Source organism: Eurosta solidaginis, chromosome 1 (assembly GCF_040869045.1).
Source record: "Eurosta solidaginis isolate ZX-2024a chromosome 1, ASM4086904v1, whole genome shotgun sequence".
In the NCBI taxonomy this organism is placed as follows: Eukaryota; Metazoa; Arthropoda; class Insecta; order Diptera; family Tephritidae; genus Eurosta; species Eurosta solidaginis.
In genome coordinates this window covers 61,043,829-61,070,414 of record NC_090319.1, presented here as the reverse complement: position 1 = coordinate 61,070,414, position 26,586 = coordinate 61,043,829, and the positions used below count along the sequence as shown (strand labels likewise).

Genomic DNA, 26,586 nt, shown 5'->3' with positions numbered 1-26,586 from the left:
TGTTATAAAAAATGTGCATTTTGACAGCGCTCTCTCGAAACAAAGAGTTGCAAATCCATTCATCTATGAACAAAATCAAGTTGATTTCGGAAGATTCCTAATTTCAGCCGAAACTAGCTAATTTGGTTATGTGAAAACTATGAAACGAAATTACAAATTCTTAATTTCATCGAAATTGACCCGAAATTATGTGCAATATACTGAACGACTCTGTGGTCGATTACAATTTACACAAAATAATCGATTGTCTGCCCGCACTAGCTGTCAAAATTCGAAAACATGTGTTTATCTTGAACGTTTTAATTCGGTTGTGGGAAAAAAGCGAAAGCAAATGACATTTGAAATTATGCCAAAGAAGAAGCATTATCGTGTGGACAGGAGTGTAATTTACGAAATCATGCTACAGAAAGCGTGTACCGTGTAGACATATGCCGTCTTCCAGTGAGTTTTACAGCTCCGGCTCACGCTCAATTCTCACGGGAATGCTCTGGATCATTGAGAGACTTGAGAAGCAGATGTGAAATTTTCGCACACGTGAAATGTGATAGGCAGATGTCGCCGCTGTTTTTCATTTAACTCATACGGCGAAAGGCTAAGTGGCGACATCTAGATTTGAAAAAATAGATTTATTAAAGGCAAACTAAAAAGAAGTAATTAACAAATTATCTGGCTCACAAATTGAACCAGACTTCTATCTGGATATATCTGGCTCAAATCGTTGTTGCATTTACATGCAAAATTATTTATCTGACTCAGGATTTTGCCACCGGATGATAGCTATAGTATAGGGTAGGTTCGATCAGCTGATATATCTGGTTATGGTTTTATGGTTATAAGTTACCATTAATTGGCCCTTAAAATATATGTATATGTAAATATATCATATTTTTGTTGCCTCTCGTTATTGAACTCAAATTGCTGTTTGCTAAATTTTCTTAGCACTTCTACACTATAATATAATTTTGATAAGAATTATGGACTGTGGTGATGGCGTTACCGTTAATGTTTGCAGCAGTGATGAAGATTGTTATGACGAAGATTACGAGGGCCCGAAATTGACAACATCAAATCGACCTGAATTGTTCGCTTATTCCGAAACTGATCCACAATCCGGTATTGTAAAATCGAATGATGAAAGCAAAATATTGCCAAATATAAGAGCAAATCAAAGTTTTCCGGTGATAAATCTGTTACACCCACAAGGATATGAAATACTAGCCAAAGTACACGATAGCATTAATAGTGATGTATATACATCGGATACAACTGATTCACCCAGCTCTAAGTCAACGATAGGAAATAAGAATAGTCAAGATGCAAATGTTGGATTCAATCAAACAGCTTTGGGACAGCAGCTGAAAATCGATTTCCGAGATAACGTACAAAATGGTAGAGAAAACGGCATTCATCCAATAACTGACACAACACAACAATTACAACATCGGGAGTCCATTTCGTGTGGTATTGAAGAGTCAACTGAAGTGCTCCTAATTAACTCTGCAGATTGTAATGATAAATATTTTGGACTAAGCCGTGCCTATTCAGCCACAGATTCAGATGTAGAAGTATTAATGTCAGAGGAAATAGGTGAATCCGATTGGTCAGCCGGTGATACAGCTACCGGGGAGCATACACCTGAAAATCCTAATGGAGATGCAACGAGAGCAATGTTTATAACAAATCATCAGAAAGAAAACAAAATAAGCAATGATATAGCTCTGATTCAAGAAGCATATTCGCAGGATGAAATATCTATAGAAAATTCTAGTCCCAGCAACTCGTTGAGCACCAATGAACAGTTGGATAAAGAAAGTTTACTTAAAATAATTGGCGAGCAAGCAGCATGCATACATAAATTAAAAAGTGTAGTAGAACATTACCGGCGGGCATTTCTAACGCTTTATAAACATTCCGAAGCTATACAGTACACAATAAACATAGCCGAGGAAGATTTGGATAAATTAGGCTTTCCTCATAGACTTAGACCCTAGATTTGTTAAGTCATTTTTTAGTGTTTTATCAAAAATCCGCAGCAAAATCAGCCCTTGTTTAAGATTTATACATTAATTCCCTTCCTTGGATTATGGGTATATATGACCTTAATTTTAGACATCGTGCGTGCTTGAATGGAAATAATTTTCTTACCTTTAATTTATCAGGTCTCAGTGTTTGTTTGCGGCCCACTAGTTATTTTACATACCTACGTACTCTTTGACAAAATTTCATTACTTTATATCTAAAGGTTGCACTTTATGCAAATAAATCGTGATACCTATCTTTATTTTTTGTGAAAACATTTTCAGATAGCATAATAAATTAAGTATTTTGTTTTAAAAAAATTATTGTAATAATTTATAAACAAATTTTAGGAGTATTATATAGATTAATAGAATGGGACCATGAACAGAATTCATAGTTCAATTAATAATAATTCACCGGCTGCTCTAACAAGATCATAGTATGTGAATGGATTAAATTCGAAGGCAGATGTTATTTTGATTGACAGGCATGCTTCAGTAAAATAAAGTGGAGGACTCCCACAATATCCTACACGATACAAAAACTCTTTGTACATGACACAATGACAAGCGGTTCACCTGCAAGGAGCTGTTCCGAAGATGACAATTTGTGAATGGGATTAAACAAATTTTATGGGGTTTCACTGAAATGACCCCCTGAACCGGCTGTCTATGATGATCCCTGACTCCATCCTTGCTTATGATACCGAACTTGGGGCCGCCAGTCTCACCTACTTAAAAAGTGTTATATATTGGTATTAGTAATATGATATATTAAACACTGTGCTCTACAAGCGCTTGAAGGACTAGTACTTGGCCTTCATTGGTGTTTGCAAATAGAGCAAGGCAAAGAGAAAAAAACGAAGCGCGCTTCGTTGTAACATTCTTAAACTCGACTGAAACCGTCTACATGGATAAATAAATAAATACTAATTTTCTACACTACATTTTGGTTGAATCAATTTATTTTAAAATTCTTATTGAATTAACATGTATTAAATGTTTTTTGTTTATTTAATTCGAATTTTTTTCTACTCTCATTTTAACTTTTACCTTAAGCTGACGAAGTAATTACATCAGTATACAATTTTACTTTTGTAGCGATGCTCATATCCACATATTTGTCGCCAATAGAAACAATTAAACCCCCAATAAGGCTAGGATCTACGCGAGATGTAATTTTCAACTGTTGATTACCTTTCAGGAATGCCTGAATTAAAAAGAACATCCATAAAAATATATAAAAACATATGAATATATTTTTCTATTAAATAAACTACCTTAAGAGCTGATTCCAATTGTTTGTTCTGTGAGGAGTCTAATGGTTTGGCAGAGACAACTTCACAAACGACTTCACCACGATGCGCAGCCATAATTGTCTTGAAGGCAGTTATTACTGTATCAAGATTCTTCAAGCGTCTGTTTTCAGCCAATAAACCTAAAAGGTTGCCAGTTGCTGGTGCCATCTTCAATTTACCGACAGTATCCATAAGTGTGGTTGACATAACTTTCTTATTGATAATTGGATTGGTAACCGCCATGCGTAAAGAAGCACTGCTTTTTAACGCCACTTGGAGGGCATTCAAATCTTTTTCCACCTGATCCAATTGCTGCATCTTGGAAGCAGCCGAATATAATGAAGTGGCATAACGACCCTCGAGACCAAATACTTGAATAGGTGGTTTTATACTTTTAGCTGCAACGCAGAAAGAGCGGCTCTATATAAATACAAAAAATTACATAATCAAACTTGATGAATGTCATATCAGCTGGGTGAACACATTTTCCCCGATCGTGAATTATATATTTACAGAATACTAAATTTTATTATACTCAATATAATCAAACTAATTGGACTTCCACTATTTTAACTTACCAAAACTGCAAGATTATTTGCGGCTGCCATTCTGGTTTATTGTAAGAAACTTTTCCACAAACTTCACAAATAGGGATGCAAACGATACATCGATGTTTTCGAAACATCGATGCTTTCCCCATTAATATCGATGTTTTGCTAGACGATACATCGTATAAAAAATCTAGAAACATCGACATCGTCCATTCCAGGGCCTGAAACTGTTATTCCTTTTATAATATAAGTCCTTGCAAAACTATTAATTTTGGACTTTAAATATATTTGGATCAAGATAAAAATTATTTTCGGAATTTTATTTTTTAAGTCCGATAGAACTAGTTAAACTCGGACTTTTAAAAATAAAAGTGCCGAAATAAAAGTTAAATCAAGGCTTTTAATTTTAAGGCGGAAATAAAAGTCCTGCTTGATAATAAAGAAACGGCTGATCCGAATTAAAAAAATTTGGTACCAATCGATTCTCCTGGATTCCCAAAATTTAAAACTTTTGGACTTTTGAAAATTTCTGTTAATAATACTAGAAATTTATCATAAACAAACTAGATCGAAAATCTCGTAGTATAAATGGTGAACTTGCAGTGGATTTATGCAATAAATTTCGTTCCAATACAACTATTAGTGTGAAAATTGGTAAACCGCATTCTGCTATGATAGGAAAGCTTTCTAAAAAAAATAAATGGTCGTAATCGGTCAGTAGCCACGCCCTTTTCTGTATATAGAAATTTCCACACAGAACATGCGATATTCGAGTATCTAAAGAAGCCATGTTATTTAAATTTGGCACGTAAACTGACATTGCATTTAGTTGATCCACATAATTTTTTTGGACAATGGGCGTGGCACCAACTACTTTCCAAATAAGAATATTTGGACTTTCAAGTGCGATAGCTCGTATATACTCTGAGCAATATTTTTGCAAATTGGTAAGCGAACTTCATATTTGTATTTGTACATGCCGACGGAAAAAGTTTTAAAATCGAATTAAAGGCACACCCATTTGTATATAAAAATATCAAAACTGGCTAATTGAATTCATTGTTAAGTACGTGAATATGTCGGATTTATTTCGGGACTATTGCGGGATCATTTGGGGATCCTTCCGGTATCATTCCTGGATGACTTTCGGGATGCCGTCAGGGTCATTTCGGGATCATTTGGTGATCCTTCCGGCATCATTTCTGGATAGTTTTTGGGATCCATCCGGGATTCCGTGAGGATTATTTCGGGACTTTTTCGGGAGTATTCCGGGATCATTTATGGATGGTTTTCGGGATCGCGTCAGGTTTATTTCGGTATCATTTGGGCACTCTTCCGGTATAATTTCTGGATGATTTTCGGGATCCCGTTTGGGTAATTTCGGGACTTTTCCGGGACTATTTCGGGATGATTTTGGGGCCCCTTCGGTATAATTTCTGGATAGTTTTCGGGATTTGTCCGGGATCCCGTCGGGATAATTTCGGGACTATTTTGATATCATTTTGGGACCCTTCCGGAATCATTTAAGGACTCTTCGAAACCGGTAGTTCAGCATACATGATCTTTTAAATTATGAGCTTTATTATTATTATTATTTGATCAATTAAACTTATAATAAAATTATAAATTTAAAGCTTATTTAGCACTAGCTGCTGAGGCTATCGGCTAGGTTAGTCAAATGTAAAAATTATATGTATGTACGTATCAATTGCGAGTACATATGTGACGTGGTGATATGGTATAGTTATATTTTGATACTAATTGCTTTTATGTATTTGTAGATTTTATTGATGTTTTCCATTGTTGGGTTTTGCAATAATGTCATAGGGTTTTCGGTCCCAAATATTCTAAGCCGGGTGCTAAGTACGGCTGTGCATTTCGCGAGAATATGTATGACAGGAGTGGTAGCAGCCTGACAAAATTGGCAGGAGTTGTTTCTATTTTTGTCTAATAGGTGTGAGTGGGTGTAGTTAGTGTGCCCGAGCCGTAGGCGGCAAAAAGTTATTTGCTTTTCAATGTTAGCTGGATATCTTGGTGGCATAAGGTTGGGGTTTATGTTTTTGTAGTGTGCTTGTTGATTGAGGGAAGCTATTCGTGAGTGATCGGTCTTTATCTGGTGGTGAATGTAACGCTGTAAATCAATTTTCTCAGTTAAAGAATTAAGTATTGTTGGTGAGATGCAAGCTAGCTTTGCCGCTTTGTCAGCGCATTCGTTTCCTGTTATGCCAACATGTCCTGGGCACCATATAAGTACTATATATTTGTTTTTGTATATGTGGTCAAGAATTGTATTTACTAATCCCCAATCCGAATTGAATTGGTTTTGTATAGCTTTTAGTACTGCTAGGCTGTCGGTGCATATAACAAGTTTTTTCTGCTTTTCTTTGTTTATACGTATAGCCTCGAGTATAGCAGCTGCTTCTGCGGAGAATATTGAAATTATATCGTTGGAGATGTTGTCCTTGAGTGTTCGTCCTTGGGAATCGACTACAGCATAGGCCGAGTTGTATACGTGTTTTGATGCATCCGTGTACAGTATTTGATAGTTTTGGTATCGATATGTGGATATTAACTCGTTGAATGCTTGGCGGTAGGCTTCGGCGGATGTGCTGTGTTTCGGGAGTTTGGCGAGGTCCATTAAACATGATTTTGGGCTGAAGAGCCACGGAGGTATTTTTTGCGGATGGTTAAGTTGTGATCTGTCCAAGAGGTCTCGCGCCGGATTGCTAATAATGCGATGAATGGCATAAGGGAGCCTGGGATGCCTTTTATTGGCCATTGCTTTGGTGACATCAGCGTCAATGATTGGGTTTTGTTTGTAGATTGTTTTTGGCAAAAGTCTGTAAATTGATGAATTATACCGTTCTTCGAGACCCGGTAGTCCTGATTCTGTTAGAAGGTTAGCGATGGGTGTAGTGGGAAATGTGTATAGGCTTTTCCTAATCCCGTGGTGGTATACAGGTTTTAATATGTTTAACGTGGACTTCGGTGCATTACCGTATAAAAATAATCCGTAATCGATTTTGCTCAGGATGAGGGTCCTTGTGAGATATGTTAGAGTATTTGTATGTGCATAACCTTTTCCCGATAGGTAACGGATTATGTTGGTTCTGGTAGTTATTGATTTCCTTAGGTTTGAAATATGAACTTTCCATTTGAAGTTTTTTGTGAATGTTATGCCAAGTATTTTTAAGTTGTTCACATAGTTGATTTGGGTGTTGTTGATTGTTAGGTTTTGGGGAGTACATCCGTGTTTCCTGCAGATATGTAGTATTGAGGTTTTTTGGAGGTTGATTTTTGCGCCGGCTTCTTGGCACCAATTATGTATATCGCTTATTATTGAGGAGAATAACCTGTTGTTGTCGTTGTTCGAATTCCTTTTAGCCATGATGTATAGGTAGTCCGCATAGATGCAGTGATCTAATGACTTATGTTGAAAAATGGTTGTACTAAGGCGGTTGAACGCAATTTGAAAGAGAATTACTGAGAGAGGGGATCCCTGTGGGATTCCGTTCTGCAGTTGTCTGGATTCGGATAAGGTGTTGTTAATTTTTATTATAACGCGACGGTTGGGGAGAAAAGTTTTTATGTAAGCTAACATCTTGGGGCCGACGCCCCACATGTGTAGTGTTTCTAAGATAACGTGAAGGCCAATCCTGTCAAAGGCTTTTTCGAAATCTAGAGAGAGTATAGAGACATGATTACGTGAAGACAGAGCTTTAGATGTATAGTAATCTATATGTAGAAGAGCGTCGGTGCAGCCCCGATTGGGTCTGAAAGCGACTTGGTTTGGAGCAACTAGTTTACATGTTTCTATGAACCAGGATAGGCGTTTGGCGATTATTTTCTCCAATGTTTTTGCAATACACGGGAGCAATGATATTGGCCGGTAACTCGACCTTGTTTTTGGATCTTTGTTGGCTTTGGGGATAGGGACTAATATGGCCGTTTTCCAAGTAATAGGAAGGTGCCCGTTGTTGTATATGTTATTGTAAAGTTTTAGCAGTTTGTTCTTGGTAAAGTTGGAGGTGTGTCGTAGCATTTGGTACGTAATACGGTCAGCCGCTGGCGTACTTCCTTTTGCTTGTTTTAAAGAATGTGTAAGTTCTGAAAAGTTGATAGGGGTTTCGAGGGCTTTTGCTTGTGTGTTTGATGGTGCTCTTGGCAATAAATGTTTGGCTCTATTTTTTGCACAATTGAATTCGGGGGAGAAGTTTCGATCCGAACTGCATTCGGTCCATTCAAAGCAGAAGTGGTTTGCGATTTCCTTTGAGTCGGTTAGCAGGTTGCTACTATTTATCGTGACGATTTGAGTGTAAATGTTTTTGTTGTTTAGCAGACTTACTTGCTTCCAGATTTTGTCAATTGGGGTGTTTGGGTTTATGGATGTGGTGAATTGTTGAAAGCATAAACATTTTGCCTGTTTTGCTGATTTGCGAAACTTGGCATTATGCTTTTTGTAGCGAATGAGGTTTTCATTCCGTTTAAAGGAGTACCAACTGTTCATTTTTTCAACTCGCAGTTGAGAAAGTTCAGTTGACCACCATAATGATAAAATAATTATTGTTAGGCCTTGAGCTCGATTCGAACCCGCGATCTTACAAATCAGTAGGCCGATATAACAACAAAAATTGTTAATATATCCCAGAGCACGGGGAAAAAGTCTCAATAAAATATGACACTGTGGCAGCATTGCCACCAAACAAGTCCAATTTTCCCATCCATTCTGCAACAGATGTCGCAGTGTTGTGAATATCAATTGGCACGAACCAGAATAGAAGTAGGATTAATGAAGACAAACAAAAAACCGCTGTGATGGCTGAATGGTTATAGCAGCGGCGCCTAAACGTTGCCGATGAAGGAATTTAGCAGTTCCTTTGGCAGTTGTCTAAATTTTTTCTTTCTTCTATTCTAATTGAAAAATTTTTCAAATAAGGAAAAATTTATCATAACAATAATAATGATAAAAAATTATTTTTAGGCCTTGAGCTAGATTCGAACCTGCGATAATAAAATTTTTATTAATTTTTTTTTATTATTTAAAGCCTCATTCTGTTTGGCGAACTAGACGCTCAACGAACGATAGCTGCCATTGTGAATGATGACAAAGTGTGATCTCTTCTGCATAAACGTCAAAATTCCAAAGTGATTGGATCACCTGATTCGTATTCGCTGTCTCATTCTGTATCTCTTCCTATCACCCGCTGAAGATAGGCGCCGCCATATTGAACAGCCTGTCAAAGCTGAAAAGTAGCCATATTGAACAGCCTGTCAGGCAGTTGACAGATAAGGGATCACACTTTGTCATCATTCACAATGATAGCTGCTTGGACGATATCGTGTGCTCATGGTATTCTGAATCTTATACTGCTTTCACACAGAAACTTAATGATCTCATTTCACCTGCTAATGAAATCGTAAATTTTTTGCTTTCACACAGAAGTAACTGCTCGATTAGTATGAAGGATGAGACAGACAATCATGGCGGAACGATACAAGGTGGGAGCATGGTGACATACCTACAAACAAAAAAATTCCATGTACTTGTAAATTCGATGGACAAATGTCAAAATCGTACTGCACCGGTAGTTGATGTATCAAATCAAATAAAAAAAGTTATAATCAGCTGTTCGATGCGTCCACCTTGTATCGTTCCGCCATGCAGACAATGACATTTGCTTTGACAAATGACATTTTTAAGCACTGAACACACCAAAAACTAAGAAGCGGAAACGGAAGCTGCCAACAGAGTTGCATTGTGCTTTTGACTTCATTAGGCATTCGATTAGCTACTAATGAAATAATAATAGATTCGAATTTTGTAGGGAAGATTGAGCTGAATAAGCGCCTTAATGTAGAAAATTGCCTTTATTATTCAATAAGCCGTCTGTGTGAAAATAGTATTACGCTTGAAACACAATGCGACGACGATATACGCCGTTTCGGGCGATGACATTTTTCAAATTACGCCCAGACATTTCGTCTACTTAAAACACAATGCCGGGCGAAATTGACGCACTTTTTCCAGAGTGACCATTATTTAGAATTAAAGATGAAAACAATTAAAACTTTTTTAATTCTCTGCTTTAGCACTTGATTGCTAAAACACGCCCAAAATGTTAAGAAATTAACAAAACAAAACAGAAATGTTAAGAAATTAAATTAAAAATTATATGTAAAGAAAAAAAATTTGTTTTTGGGTTATATGTTTTCTTTTTTTATACTTAAAAATTGAACAGCGCAACCCATGGGATGTTTGTCGTCATCGCCCGGCGGCGACGATAGAAATAAATCTATCGTCGCATTTGACGTCGCGTAAATTTCGCTCTTGGCGTTCATTTTGTTCACCTTCATGTAATTATGGGGATTCTATTTTTGACAAGGCGATGTTCGTCGCGTTTATTTCGCGGCGTCAGGGTATTGTGTTTCAAGCTTTACGTTGCCGTTTATCGTGTAGCTTTACGTCGTTCGTCAACTACACGGTATCAAGTGTCAAACTTGCATCTCCGGGCACATATGTTTTGTTTTTGCGCACGTCCATAAAGTTTAGAAAATAAGTGAAATAAAAATAAAGTTGTTAGTGAAATAAGTATAGTGATATAAATATAACAAAAATGTATCAAGCTACTGCTCTATTATTTGCGCCATATACCGCTGCTCCTCTGGATAGATCCATATTTGCTTCCAGCTCATGAATCTTCTAATATAAAATACAAGTTTTTTTATACAATAATAACTAATTAATTAATAATACTAACTTTTTTTGTTTGTGCCGCTCATTTTCAACCAAAACGATGGGATAATACCTGTTGTTTGTTTTTGACACTTTGTTTTCGTGTTGGTAGCACCTTTTCGTGATACCGAATAACAATGGAGCACTTTCGTTACGTAACAGTGAGCTGTTATCGTATTGCAATTCATAATACGAACACAAGAACGATGATCGTTTTGCAGACGGTGTCGTCAAACAGAATGAGGCAGTTAATAACATTGCTGTAGTTGCAAGTAAAAAAAATCATTATCCGATGACATATTCACTTCCGAACGCTATGGTTACTCTATGGAAATGTTGATTGATAGCTTTTTATTTGATAGTCGCGGTGCAAGCGTCAAATACCCGACATGCACACATACAAAACTGCAGTCAATCTCATTGCTAATCGCCGGAGCCCCTTAATTATGATAATTCCAGTGCACGACGAATTTGATAGTTCTTCGATAACTCGCAATCGGTGCGTATCACTGATTTGTCCACTGAAATCGCACGAATCAAATTTAAGGCAAATTTATATAAAATGGCGCATAGTCATAGTCAAAATGAAATAGGTTTTACATTTAGTTGCAGCTTTTTTGACACATAGAAAATAATAGCCGTTTTTTTTACACGTATATACGTTTAGTGGCCGTAGAGTATCGCATATAGCTGAATCAATTGCGATGAACAACCATTTGTAGAGGTGATACATATACATATTTCAGTTCCATCTGACTACAATGCGTATTGAAATTTAAGCCCCGAACACATAAGAATAACCTATTTGACGATCCCCATACAAGCACATGCAGTCAACCCATCTGTACGCGCTCGATGCGCTCAAATAGGTTATTCTTATATGTTCGGGCTTTCGTAGTACAATTTTATGCACAGCGATTTCAGAAGAGTAGACAAAGTTTAATGCATAGCAGTCCATATAAAGTTTAAGCGTAAACGTATATAGATGTAAAAAAAACAAGTAAAGGTGTCTAAGGTCGGGTGTAACCGAACATTATATACTCAGCGTGAGCTTCAATTGCACATTTCATTTCAGATAAATTACTTTTCTACATAAAACGTGGCACCGCCCGTTTAAAAGGAAAATGTCTCCCTATTTCCTCTTACAGTAAAACTTGATAAGTGAAATATCATTGATTCAAAACTATTCTTTGCTAAGTTACAGCTTGTTATTCTAGTCTCCGACCCTTTTAAACTTGTTTTATATCTAAGTTGCCGTGGTCTTTAACCGATCTCGCCCGTTTTTACTAGAAAAATTTTCTGCCAATTTTATTAAGATCCGTTAATTTTTCGAGTTATGCCTCCCGAAACATAGAAAATAGCTCAGTTATAAAAGGGGCGGTGCCACGCCTATTTTTTGAAATTTGAAGTTTTTCATATTTATTGTTATAAATCCATTTGGGAAATGAAGTACTATTGATATAAATCTCTTTTTGCAAAGATATAGCTTACTTTATTCGTCCACGACCATTTTAAAAATCTTGTATATAAAAGTGGGCGTAGTTCTTAACCGATTTCGTTAATTTCTCTTCAAAGCATTCCTTATAGTAAAGGCAACTTTTCTGCCGAATTGTGTTAGGATAGATTTAACGATTTTTTATTAATAATTGTAAAATTGATTTTATCACAAGTGGCCGGTGCCACGCCCATTTAAAATTTTTTTTTTCAAATTTGTATCGAGTCTCAATATCAGTCCACACGTCTAATTTCAACATTCTAGGTCTCTTATTTACTAAATAATCAGGCTTTTCGTGTAAAAAGTGGGCGTGGTTATCATCCGATAGACTCTTGATAAAAATATGAAACATTTTTTAAAATGGGCTTGACACCACCCACTTGTGTAAAATCAATTTTAAAAATATTATTAATCATAAATCAAAAATCGTTAAACCTATCGTAACAAAATTCGGCAGAGGTTGCCTTCACTATAAGGAATGCTTTGAAGAAAAATTTACGAATTCGGTTAAGAACCACGCCCACTTTTATATAAAAGATTTTTAAAAGGGTCGTGGACGATTAAAATAAGCTATATCTTTGCAAAAAAGAGCTTTATATCAATGGTATTTCATTTCCCCAAGTGGATTTATAACAATAGCAATTTATGACTAAGCAATTTTCTGTTTCGGGAAACATAACTCGAAGAAAAATTAATTCAGAATAGAACCATATATATATATTGTAATGTATTATTGTATATATATTAATGTATTATTGCGCAGCCTTGTAACACTATTAAGCAGACGAAACAACAACAGCTTTTCAAGTGTACAGCTGGGTATGTAATGTTCGGTTTCACCCGAACTTAGACTTCCTTACTTGTTCTGGCAGTTCTTTTCACTTGGCGACAAGTGAAGGCGAATTTCAATATTATGTTGTAGATACAGAGACTCCCCGAATGTTTGGGGAGGATTATCTATGTTGATGGTCATTTGCGGGACAAAAATCCAGTACGTTCCGGTAACAAGCAGCATTCAGGTACTAGCCCGACCATCTCGGGATCGATAAATATGGCATTAAACCTTCCTAGGCCATAACGCCCGCCACACCCTTAGTTCCATAAGGAACTTAGGGTCGCCAGAAATCGCCTGCTAAATATGTGTATATATTATTTGTAACAGGGTTGCCCTCGTGTGAACTCTGAAGTTATAAAGATTTGTATTACGCTTATCAACCCTTTGAAAACAATGCTTTCCTTTCTTTTGTTCTCTTTACTCCAGCGGTATTTCGTACCGTAAGGTTAAACCACCATTGTTGGGCTTTTAAGTAGAAATTATGAAATGATTATTAATTTTTGAATATACTTTATAAACCAGTAATAATTCAATATTATCAATGTAAGGATTTTATTTAGTGTATGTTCCGCTCAGACAAATTTATATTAAATAATTGTGTCAACATTTTCTTTTTGAGATATAAGCGCTCTAGGTGCTTCTAATTGTAAAATTAATTATCTTTTTCATCAGATCAATTGCAAAAGTAATCAATTCATGGAACTCCTTATGAGAAATAATGCTCTAATAAGCTTCACAAAGTAGCAATTTGAGATAATATTACAAATGAAATAAATTAACGAATAATTAATCGAAATTTGAATAAACAGATTTTAACGTCATTTGTTTGCTCGCTGAAGTCCAATTAAGGAAAATCGTAAAATGTTTAGTCTGGTCGGATACTTCAAATTGCATTTCTTGTAAATAAAGAAATATATCTTGTTTTGGTTTTTCGATGACCTTTTAAGGAAACCTAAGGTGGGTTTACTTCTCATCTGAAAGTAAAACATTTAAGTTAGTAGAATGTTTTTTACGTAATACACCAGATAAATATTGTATATATTACCTTCATCTTCATCTTCTTCGCCTTCACCATCATCATCGTCAAAAAGTTCCTCTATTAGAAGCACAAACAGATACATTTAACAATACATTTTTGTTTTGTTTTCAAATAAATATATCTTTACCTTCATTGTCTTCATTATCGTCTTCGTCATCTTCTGGCTCAACCTCAATATCAGGTACCAAATAATACTGAAGAGGATTTGGCCAGAGGTCGTCTTTGATTAATTCAGCAATCTCGTCATTGACTGGATCGGTATTATCTGAGAACCAATCGAAAAATGTCTTATAGTCTGCCGGTCGTTTCCGTTTATTTTGTTGATAAGGTTTCGTCATACATGATCTTATAAGATCTTTGCCGTCTTTCCATTGAATAGGAGTACTCGTCGACGATGGACAATCGCTATTTTCCGCATCTAAATTAAATATAACGTTTTATACTTTTTTGTTAGTTTTTTTTTTCTGAAAGTATATGACCTTACATGCAATACTTACTTCCAGTTCCCAAGTGAAACTCTTTAGTTAGGATCTTATTTTCGAAATAGAGATTTTCCTCAAAGTAGAAATGAATGCGATATCCAGATTTAATATCTTCAAATTCTTCTACCTCCAACTTAGTCAGTGCATGCAGGCATTCTTCTTCTTCTTCATCCAAAATGGCAGATACTTGTGGATGATTAATAAACTATAGGTATACAAATTATAGTTAATTAAATTGAGTTCCGAAAATGAGCCTTACAGAAATGAAACAATAAATGGAAGGCGCGATATACCTGTGATGAATTTTCGCTGAGAAGCTCTTATGGCCAAAAAATATATTCAAGGGTGTACCACGGATGGAGGGTGACACCGCTTAGAAAAACTTGTTTGAAAGCATATTAAAGGTGCTTTTTCCGGGATTTGAACAAAGGTGGGGGGATTATGACGCTCCAATAAGAAAGTATTTCTATAGGTATCAGGCTTTATCTAACCGAAACTTACCTACGCTGTTGGTAAGTTTTGTAGTATTTCCCTCACAATTGATGATGGCAATTTTTTTAGGCAACTCTTGAACTTTACTTTATAGCAGAACATATTTAACCTAGCAAGTTGGTTAGTCTAAACTACGCTGACCATGGTTCGCTGGGTTTAGGTTAGGTGGTAGCTGCCCTGATAAGGAAAGCCCACTTGGACAACACGAAGGTCCGTTGTGATACCACATACAATAAAATAACGATGACATACATCTAGCTACTTGGAGAATCGTTGGGTAGCAACGATAAAGTTCCGATTGAAACCGATCTCAACCTTGGATAAATCCACGGGAGATCCAAGTGAGTCGCAAAGCAGGGCAATCAAGCATAAAGTGATTTGGTGATTACACACCATCATAAAGCTACAGCAGGATGGAGTTTCCAGTATATTGAGACGTACCGCATAGATACCCATGGGACAGTGCCCTGTCAAAACCCCAATGACCATTGATAGATGCGGCTTAGTGAACCCAATTATTTCAGCAGACCTCCTGCCATCCACTTTCAGCCAGAAAGACTTTGCTACCCTGCAAGTGATGGTGTCCGCCCAACGTTTGCTGAGCTGACTCGAGGCCCAGGTATGGAGGAGCAAACCACAGGTGGCCAGCGGAATCCCGAAATCCCTATAGCCATCGTCATCTGGTTTAGTTGTACCGCTGCGGGCTAAGAGATCGGCTTGACAGTAACCCGGGATGTCACTATGCCCGGGACCCAGAAAATCTTAATTATAAAATAGTTCGAAGCAATTGCAAGCGAGGTCGGGCACTCCCCGACTATCCTCGATCGCACTTTAGTTGAACTCAAGGCCTTGATAACCGCAGTTGTTGTTGTAGCAATAAGGTTGCTCCCCGAAGGCTTTGGGGAGTGTTATCGATGTGAAGGTCCTTTGCCGGATACAGATCCGGTACCACAGCACCATTAAGGTGCTAGCCCGACCATTTCGGGAACGATTTATGTGGCCACATTAAACCTTCAGGCCATCCCCACCCTCCACAACCCAAAGTTCCATGAGGAGCTTAGGGTCGCCAGAGCCTCGTCTGTTAGTGAAATAGTCTTCGCCGCGGATAGGTGAGGTTGACAATTGGGTTTGGAGAAGCTATATATTGCGCTGGCAACCTGAAGGGTTGCGCTACACAGCCCCTTGAATCTGGTATTTTAGTCCCCTCTTACGACAGGCATAGCTACCGCGGGTATATTCTGACCCCCTAACCCGCTGGGGTCTTGATAGCCGCTTGGCTAACAGAGTAGATATTAAATTCCCTAACCGTAGTAGAACTGTATAGCAGATAATTCCTCTTCCCCACTGCTCTCGGGGGAATGACTGGGGTGAAGGTTGTATACGGAGCAGTTATCAGCATAAAATAGTCCGTCCTGTCCGGGATAAATTCGAAACTGGTAAGAAGGCTAGAGTGTCTGAAGTCAGAAAGCCCATAGAATGTGTCCCCACATGACACCAACCATATCGTTAATTGTAATGTAGAACCAACGCCTCTAACACCCCTCACACTATGGTCCACCCCTGTTGAAACAGCAAGTTTCCTTGGACTCCCGTTAGAGGATATTGATGACAGTTTGTGATCGGTCGCACCTATTGGATGGGGTGAAGCACTGCTACAACAGCAACAACAACAACAAAAAGCCCATACCCCGAAGCTGACCAACGACCGGCCCGGGGCTGCCTCTCCCTCAATATCTACTGGATGTATGTTTAGCATGACATTCAGTACCAAGGTAGGTGGGATTATAACTAACTGTATTACTGCCCTAAAATAAGTGGGTTTAATGGGGTTTTCGAATATAATTTTCCTACTTTTTCGGTGGGAATTTAAATAACAGTTAAAATTTACTCGATTTTAATCCCCACCTTTGACCGCTTAAGCCTAAATGAACAGCACAATTTTGTGTTATCGAACAAAGTGGCAAGGTTAAACTCTAGTCAATTTTAACTTGAGTTTGAACTCGCACTAAAAAACTATCAAAACAAAATATTTTACTATCGAAAATGTGTAGCCACGCTATTTCGTGACTTCCATCAACGAAGCAAATATACGTACAACCGCTTAAAAGTTGTATCATTATTGCTTGCCGCCTGCTCGTGTTTGCGCTGCCTTGTGGTTGGCAACAAAGAGGGTATGTAGAAAAAACGTGTAATAGAACCAATTTAGAATACACAATTTTTATGCTTTCAACACACATACTATTCAGAGAATTTAAAATTTTTTTTATCAACTGGAATCGGAGATTAATGCAGCGGTATGTTAAAAATAAATGTAACCCTGTTTTGTTAACAATTAATTAGTGCTTATTATTCGCGCTCAATTCATTACCGGCACTTTCCAAATACTTACCGCTGTCACCCAGAAATTTGGGATCCTCTTGACCAATTCGCTGCGCTTTTCATAGCATGGCTTCCTTAATTTGTTATATTTTTGCTCTACTTTAAGTATTTCTTCACTCGCCTTCTCATTTAGCGCATCAATCTCATTCTGGCATGCATCAATTAGCTCCAAAGCTTCAGACTCCTCTTCATTAGGTGCATTTGCAGTCGCTGAGTTACCATCACCGTCATTCGACAATTTGGCTTTTTTGCTTGGCAGACTTGACATATCGGTAATTAGTCGATTTAATCAAATTTAAAATTTGTGATTCAACTAATTTTTACAACTGCACAACATACACACAATGGGTACAGTCGATATATTTCAGAAGTGCTTTCTAATGAAGCGTAATTTCAAATATTTCACTTTATATTCGATGCGAATAAAATATGCCGCACAAAGCTGTTGCAAAGTGACGACGAAAAATAAATGGCGAATACGAAGGATGCCGGCAATTTTTATAGATGAGAATGTTGGTAGCATTGCCTGCGTAATACTGGGTTGCCATTGTGGCTCTTACCAGCTATGCATTGGAGGCGTTCCTAACTCATGGCAAATTTGTAAAGAGATTGGCAAGAGCATGGGGCCCTATTCGCTAACTGTGAGTTTTAAAGTGTACACAAGAAATTGTGTAAACTTTGAAATTATGATTCTGTAAAGCAAAACTCAATGTTAATGTTGCACATTATTAATATTCATTGTTATTTTTTTTATTAATGAAAGTCCATTTAATTAGACAACAAATTTATTTTAATTGAACTAAAACCATAATTTTTAGGCTACACGAAACCTTATATCTTTAAAAAACACTTTGTACTGTACTATATTTAAACGATAATGTAAGTATTATACCAACATTTTAAAAAGAACGACCCTGCTACTTCGACGAAGTGTTGTGAAAAGCTGTTAAGTTTTGTGTTTTCATTCCATTCCATTCGTCTAACACCAACACGCTGATTTTGATAATCTGAACAAAGGTATGTTATTGTGGTAGAGATGAGCCAATCATACAGTTGAGCCATGAGTGCTACCAACACAAAACGGGCTAGCTGTTAAAAAATCTACTACAGAAAATGATACGAACAGAACTGCTATACGAATCAAAAATTGAACCAGATAAATATCATGATCACAACGTTGTTGCATTTGCATGTTAAATTTCTAACCGTGTCTGGTTCACGCGTCAATTGAACGTTACTATTAGCTCTTTGCCCAATTGGTAATAATTTGACATCGGTTGCTGCAAGTTCTGCTCCAATTTCTTTGGATATTTCGGCGCAAATATTATTTTTTCTCATTTTCTCAAATACATTTTGCCGCGCGGAATAATACAGCCAAGTAATTCATATCTAGTAATAGCAGCACTGCGTGCACCTTCCCGATGTGGTTTTTTTTGCCTAATTGACCAAATTACGCGCTGCGCTGAGTAGTGCACCTTACTGTGGCCTTAGCATTAGACTTATATATAAAGAACTATACTTTTCAATACTAAATAAATACAAATCTGTGTGAAATAAGAAACACTAGTTGTCCAGCTCACGCAGTCAACTAGTATACTCGCTGATAGAGAAGTGCCGCGTGAAGTTGGTATATTTCTTTTCAAGTGACATAAATTTTGAGCGTTTACGAGCCTAAATCTAATTTATTAATAATTGTGTGGATTACGAGTAAAATACCAATAAAAATGTCTACGACAGAAACCCAAATAGGTGTTAATACAAACTTGCAAAAGCAGGATCTGAAAAACTTGGTAAGTGCGTGGAATGAATGTGTAGCTTATATGGCAAAGGCCATTTCAGCGTTGGCATATTTAATCGGACCACTGGTTTTGTGAAAATACAATGGCTACAATTACCGAAAGGCATGAATGAAAAACAAAAACATTATTGGTTTACCGAATGATGTTTTGTGCAGTATTAGGCAATATTTCCATGTTTTCCAATGCAGCATTTCTAGCAACTCAACATCAGTAGTTTAACGCTGATCTGGCGCAAAAAATTGGGAAAATACTGCACGTGGCGCATACTCACTGAATATTCTGTTGTTGTTGTTTACTGCTATATAAGTTATATTTAAATAATTGAATGTTACCAAAGATTTTGCTTAGAAATAATTCACTATAATGGATATAATTACCCGTTGTATACATACATATCTGATGCAATCTGTGAAATCTAACCTCATTTCATTAATGGGGGGAAAATTTCATTACTAAAACTTGGTGCGACAAAATCCGAAACGTTCCATCTGTTCTCTTATAGGATTTGTTCTAAAATAATTTGAATTATAACAAAATTATTATTTACAGGATATCGAAAATTTGACCCCATTATCGCCAGAGGTCATTTCGCGTCAGGCCACGATCAATATTGGTACGATTGGACATGTAGCACACGGTAAATCCACGGTTGTGAAAGCTATTTCCGGAGTTCAAACTGTACGCTTTAAAAATGAATTGGAAAGAAACATCACCATCAAGCTCGGTAGGTATAATTTTTAATTAATGGAAGTACGTATAACAAGTATTTTCAAATAGTTTAACAGCAACAAGCCGTGACAAGTAAAAAGTCATACATTTGGTTGGGTGTAAAAATTCAAAAATTTGCTTAATGCTTCGAAATGTCCTTCAGCGTGCTGTCGTAATACATACATTATAGAAAATTGGGTAATTCTTTACGACAGCATGACACTGCTAATACGCGTCCAAAAATATCGAGAGAGGTATCAAACGACGCGTCTTGACAACAGTATTAATAATCCAAAGGCGGAAAATAAAAAGACTAACGAAAAACCGAAAAAAAAACCCGCGGGTGCCTCCGAAACCGGGGGTGGTATCCATAGTATTTTTGCGCAGAACACCTTTCTGCATGGGCGGCCTTCGGCCACGCTTAGAAAAAATTACCCTGGGTGGGTCCAACACCGGTTTGGAGACCAAAACTATATCCGCGAAAAACCCTTATGTTCACAATTTTTTTTGTGGGTACTACAACATTACAACAACCACATGAAAATCGCCAACTTCAACTGCAAATATCTCCGGACAGAGATACATCTTTTCTTTTTTATTATTGTCGAGATTAATACGCGGTTTTTGACACCTCTCTCGATATTTGACGCGTATTAGCAGTGTCATGCTGTCGTAAACAATTACCGAAAATTGCGATTTTTTTTTTTACCAATTAGAACTTAGAAGGGCTTGTGTAACCATGCAAATCTGTGATTTTAAGGCCCGGGTTTTTTTGTGCGAGTGTAAGTTAACCAGAGTTTAAACCGGCGGCAAAAGTCTAGTTGAGGGGTCGACTGCTAATACGCTACCAAAAATATTGAGAGAGCAAAAAACGCGTATTAACCTTGACAACAACAATCCGAACGCGGAAAAAAAAATTTTATCCCTGTCTGGAGATATTTGTAGTTGAAGTTGGCGATTTTCATGTGGTTGTTATGTTGTAGTACCCACAAAAAATTGTGAACATAAGTGTTTTACGCGGATATAGTTTTGGTCTCCAAACCGGTGTTGGACACTCCCAGGGTAATATCTTTTGAACGAGTTAACATTTTTATTTTCCGCCTTCGGATTATTGTTGTCAAGGTGAATACGCGTCTTTTGACACTTCTCTCGATATTTTTGCACGCGTATTAGCAGTCGATCCCTCAACTAGACTTACAAAACCGGCCACATTGGCCGTTTTAACTGAGGTGAGAGAAACATTTAATGTAAATAGCCAAATAAGCAATATTGTATTTGCTCAACCTTAATTGCAGCTTAAATTTGTACTGAAAAGTCGACCCTAAGCATCTGCAAGACGCTGCTGTTTTAACTCGCTAATGAAAAAACGGGTATCTAAGCGTTCCAATTCAGAAAAAGGCACCGCGTTGTATAGGGCTAGTCTGATGTTGTTGTTGTAGCGATACTGACACTCCCCGAAGGCCTTGGGGAGTGTTATCGATGTTGATCTGATGGCTTACTATACCGAAGGCCCTGCTACATGTCAAGGGTCAAGTAACATCCGAACTTCTTAAGAAACCTTTGCAAACATTCACTGCCGTTATAGACCAAAATTGTGTTGTAGACCAAATTTTAACCCAGCGGGTCAGGGGGTTAGAATATACCCGCGGTAGGTATGCCTGACGTAAGAGGCGACTAAAATACCGGATTGGCCTGAAGGTTTAATGTGGCCATATAAATCGTTCCCGAGATGGTCGGGCCAGCACCTTAATGATGCTGTGTTACCGGAGCGTACCGGATCTGTAAACGGCAAAGGACCATCACATCGATCACTCCCTAAACCTTCGGGGAGCAACCGTATCGCTACAACAACAACAACAACAACAACCAAAATTGTCAAATTGATTTTTAAAGATTCGCATGTTTTTGTTGGTTGCTTGGAAATAATTCCTTGGTTTGTGTTTGAGATTGCGTTTGCGTATATGCGTATGCGTTATCGATTCTTTGCTTTCAAAGTATAAGTTACCCCAGCGGGTTAGGGGGTCAGAATATTCCCGCGCAAGGTATGCCTGTCGTAAGACGCGACTAAAATACCAGATTCAAGGGGCTGTGTAGCGCAACCCTTCAGGTTCCAAACCCAATTGTCAACCTCACCTATCCGCGGCGAATCCTGTTTCACTAACAGACGAGGCTCTGGCGACCCCAAGCTCCTCATGGAACTTGGTGGTGGGGAGGGAGGGGATGGCCTGAAGGTTTAATGTGGCCATATAAGTCGTTCCCGAGATGGTCGGGCTAGCACCTTAATGGTGCTGTGGTACCGGAGCGTACCGGATCTGTATCCAGCAAAAGACCATTACATCGATAACACTCCGCAAAGCCTTCGGGGAGCAACCTTATCGCTACAACAACAACAACAACCAAAATTGTGAGGAGAGATTAATTTTTTTTAAACGCACAAAAAAGCAGAAAGCTGTTTTACCCTGAAATACTTTGTATTGCGAGCCTATTTACCTATACCTATATATATCCTTGAAACCTGCATAAAATTCATTCTCTCACCTTCGTCAGTCACAGTGTGATTTTTTTTATTAGGTTATTTCCATTCGTCCGGAATATTCATTACAAAATATCAGATTTTTGTGTGTTTATTTATTATTTCTTGTTGTTTTTTTTTTGCTTTTTTCACAATTTTTCTTTATTCCCTTTTTCTCCGAATAGCTACTTTATCTTTTTTTTTTACTGTTGTTATACCTTGAGCAAAGAGGGCATTAGGGAAGAATTTCGCCCAAAGTACAAACTGCTGCCTCTTATTAATGTAAACTTGCCTTGAAATCCCTTTATTTACATTTCATTAAACTGCCTTAAAGTTGCTTTTAGTAATACTACTGCGAATGCACATTGGTATCATCGAGTTAGAGAGAAAAGTTCAATTAAATACTATATTTTTTTAAGAAAATTTTAATATATAAAAAACACGTGTCACACAATGGACTCCTAAACTACTGAACCGATTTTGAATTTGTTTTGCACCCCGTGTGTAGTGTGATCTAACTTTAAATATAGGGTAGGTGACTGGGTGACTAGGGTCTCGAGATATAGGCCAAAACATGGACCCGGCTACCCCTAGAGTGTGTTTATAGAATATGGATATCAAATGTGCGATGAAAAAATAATAGAGAAAGTCGTCAAAGACCAGCTTATCGAGTATTTAAAAAAATATGAAATTATCATAAGTGAACAATCAGGTTTCAGATCCGAACACTCCTGTGAAGCCGCTCTAAACCTGAATGTAGAAGGAAGGAATGTCAAACAGGTTAGTGACAGTCGCAGTGTTCCTAGACCTAAAAAGGGCATTTGAGACTATTGACAGGGTAATACTGCTGAGGAAGCTACATAACATAGGAGTACGTAATAAAACCCTGGAGTGGTTTAAAAGCTACCTTACTGGAAGGAAGCAGAAAACCATAATTAGAAATCAAATTTCCCCTGAAATTGATACTGAGATAGGCCTACCACAAGGATCTGTACTTGCAGCAATATTATTCATCATATACATAAATGATATTAAAAACTGTCTGAGCCATTGCAAGATTGGGCTTTTTGCAGATGATGCACTATTGACTGTTAGCTGTGCATCGAAGAGAGAAGCTACGTCGAAGATGCAAGAGGACTTAGACGCAGTATATAAGTGGTTGTGACACAACAAAATTTATGATATTAAAGAGGAAATCTGCCGTAGAAGAAAATACGTCGCTGAAAATAGCAAATTGTACGATTCATAAAGTAAATGAATTGAAATACCTTGGAATAATAATTGATGAGAAACTAAAGTTTAATGAGCACCTCAAATATACAGAAGCTAAAATATCAAAAAAAATGGGATTCATGTTTCGAACCTGTAAACATGTGAGCAAATATTATAAAGTAATGGTTATAGATCCATTATAGAACCTCACTTCATATATTGCCCTACAATTTTATTCACATTAGCGGATTCGAATATCTCAAAACTCCAGGTGAAGCAAAATAAAGCAATGCGGTTTATCCTTAAGAAACGTTACGATACACCAATACATGAAATACTTGAGGGTCTAAATTGGCTAAGTGTTAAACAACTCATACTATACTTTAAAATTTATACATAACATTAAAATAGGAAATCAGGCGAAATATCTAAACGACCGACTGATATACAACAACGAGGTTCACGATTACCAAACAAGAAACAGGAACAACTTTGCCTGCCGGCAGTACGATCGGAGTTCGGCAAGAAAAATATATACTACGAAGGACTGAGAGAATAGAACGATCTTCCAGTTGAAATAAAACAATACCAAAACATCAATGAATTTAAGAAATTATTGTATAATTATTGCAAAAAACTACCAGCATAATGGTCTTAGAAATACAAATAAGTTATGTAGGTCTACAAGACTGTATAAAATTAAATAAATAAAAATAAATTAATAACTAAAAAATGAAAGCTGTTTATGAGTGCTTTAGTAGAGGGTAATTTTCATACCCCTGGGTGACTCGGGTCTCGAGCTATAGGCCAAAAAGTGGACCCGGGTACCCCTAGAATGTGTTTATAGAATATTGATATTAAATGAAAGCTGTTGATGAGTGCTTTAGTAGAGGGTAGTTTTCATACCCCTGGTTGACTAGGGTCTCGAGTTATAGGCCAAAACGTGGACCCGGGTACCGCTAGAATGTGTTTATAGAATATGGATATCAAATGAAAGCTGTGGATGAGTGCTTTAGCAGAGGGTTATTTTCATACCCCTGGGTGACTAGGGTCTCGAGATATAGGCCAAAACGTGGGCTAGTGAATGCCTAGACAGTGTTTATACAATATGGATATCAAATGAAAGCTGTTGATGAGTGCTTTAGTACAGAGTAATATATTATGCAGAGCCGGACTGGACCTTTTTCCACTTAGTAACAATTCTGAATTCTATGTATAGAGTTCAAATCAGTGAAGAACGCTTATGAACAATTGGAACTGGTTAGTGGCATACAGTTTTTTGGGTGTTTCAATAATCTTCTAGTCACCTATCTGTATGTTGTTGTTGTAACTCGTCTAATGTTACTACAACCTGAAGAATTAATTGCAGTTAGCTTATATCATGTATCTCATTTATGTATTTATTATTTTGTAACAGCCCTTTCTTTCGGATATTTAGTACGTCTCTAAGGCAAACTTAAAACACGACTTCACACATTTGTAAAAGGCTCGTTTCTAGAAGTACATACATACTTCGAAAACAGTCCAGCTTACGTAGATTCTAATAATTTACTAATATCTTTTGTTAAAGTCTTACAATATACTAAATTGAATATGTATCTATAATGAAGTTATGAGGCATTTACAATAACAGAGCACTTTTCTAGTTGTTACATTGTATTGCCGTTTATATTGCATTGGTACAGAATTAACACCATCTACATAGTACATACATATAATAAATACAAATAAATATATTTAATGAATTCCATTTAAAGTAAATTAAATTAGTTGCTGGACCATTTGAGTTTCTAAATAATATGCTATATTATATAAATAAAAAAATCTAAATGAAAATATATACTTTAACCCTTATTAGTCAATACAAATTATTAGTATTACAACTAATGTCTGTGAAAATAATATCACCATGAAATATTGATACATTGGAATTGTATATTTTTATAATTCCTTAAGCCTAATAACGCATATATTGTTGAAATAATTTTTAGAACTATAGCAATAGTATAAACGCTTATTATTTACACCTACACAAAAACTGGGAAAGTATGAAAAATTTCTTTCGTGTAAGGTCAAATATTACAGCAGATTTTGCAAACATCTCGATGCCTATGGCTTAATTGTATGTTCGTTATAAGAAATTATTGGTTTTTTGTCTTAGATAGAGCGTGAGGAGCAGCGTGTTTCGAAGAATTGCAAATACAAAATAAGCAAATAAGGAATTGATAACAAAAGTTATAAAAATGTGTGGCACACAATTCGTTTTTGGAGTACGCATTTCACTTTCACCCTACTTAAAACAAGGGATAGATAGATAGACATTATCTATCTAAAACAAGGGATACGAGATATTAATCCCTAGGAGGGAACAGTGGGTGAATGACTCTGCTTGGCCCACTAACAGCATTCAGATCTATATAGATGGATCTAAACTGGATAACAGGGTCGGAGGGGGTGTCTATTCGGAACGATTGGAGATACAAAGATCGTTTCGCCTTCCGGATCACTGTAGCGTATTTCAGGCCGAGCTTGCGGCCATACAAGACGATGTGGACTGCCTTAGGCAGAAGGCAGTCTCTGAGAAGCACATTTATATTTTCTCAGACAGTGAAGCAGCACTGAAAGCCCTTGACTCTGTCACAACTAATTCTGAAACTGTAGCAAGCTGTCGCAGATCACTTAACGTGATGGCTGAACAGTTTACTCTGCATCTGGTATGGGTTCCGGGGCATAAGGGCATATCAGGTAGTGAGATGGCGGATGAGCTTGCAAGAAAGGGTACCTCCCTTCTACTTTCGCCATCCTGGAAGAGGTTGGGCATGCCGCTCTCCACATGCAAGCTCAATATAAAGGACGCTCTACTGATGGAAGCGGGAGCCAGGTGGAAGCATCATGATAGATGTCACACGGTAAAACTCACATGGCCGGAATGGAATGAGAAGAGATCGCGAGAGCGCTTCTCACCCTCCGTAAGAGGGATCTTTCCTTAGTTGTAGGTCTTCTCACTGGTCATGTTTGTATTCGACCGCATGC

The 26,586-nt window shown here is 37.2% G+C and overlaps 3 protein-coding genes across 5 annotated transcripts in view; 1 reads left to right on the top strand and 2 right to left on the bottom strand.

Moving 5' to 3' along the window:
* Positions 1 to 2,951: 2,951 nt before the first annotated feature.
* ATPsynO (ATP synthase subunit O, mitochondrial) lies at positions 2,952 to 4,017 on the bottom strand. Its single transcript, XM_067792374.1, has 3 exons — positions 3,895 to 4,017; positions 3,299 to 3,736; positions 2,952 to 3,228 (listed from the first exon to the last, which is right to left on the bottom strand). Exons 1-3 carry the CDS (start codon positions 3,922 to 3,924, stop codon positions 3,073 to 3,075), a joined length of 624 nt encoding a protein of 207 aa, XP_067648475.1. The 5' UTR covers positions 3,925 to 4,017; the 3' UTR covers positions 2,952 to 3,072.
* Positions 4,018 to 13,465: 9,448 nt separating this feature from the next.
* Positions 13,466 to 17,806, bottom strand: Set (NAP domain-containing protein SET). The gene is made up of 5 exons (XM_067769681.1): positions 17,333 to 17,806; positions 14,467 to 14,656; positions 14,097 to 14,387; positions 13,976 to 14,026; positions 13,466 to 13,904 (listed from the first exon to the last, which is right to left on the bottom strand). The coding sequence occupies exons 1-5, from the start codon at positions 17,588 to 17,590 to the stop codon at positions 13,894 to 13,896; spliced, it is 801 nt and encodes a 266-aa protein (XP_067625782.1). The 5' UTR covers positions 17,591 to 17,806; the 3' UTR covers positions 13,466 to 13,893.
* Positions 17,807 to 18,903: 1,097 nt separating this feature from the next.
* Positions 18,904 to 26,586, top strand: part of LOC137254635 (eukaryotic translation initiation factor 2 subunit 3) — a 62,084-nt gene continuing 54,401 nt past the window's right edge. Inside the window, exons 1-2 of one of the 3 annotated variants that reach the window (XM_067792462.1) lie at positions 18,904 to 19,112; positions 19,671 to 19,845. In XM_067792462.1, coding sequence (XP_067648563.1) covers positions 19,047 to 19,112; positions 19,671 to 19,845 — 241 coding nt within the window. In that variant the 5' untranslated portion in view covers positions 18,904 to 19,046. The remainder of the gene's footprint in view (positions 19,113 to 19,670; positions 19,846 to 26,586) is intronic. The other 2 variants (XM_067792480.1, XM_067792474.1) reach the window with 2 other exon arrangements.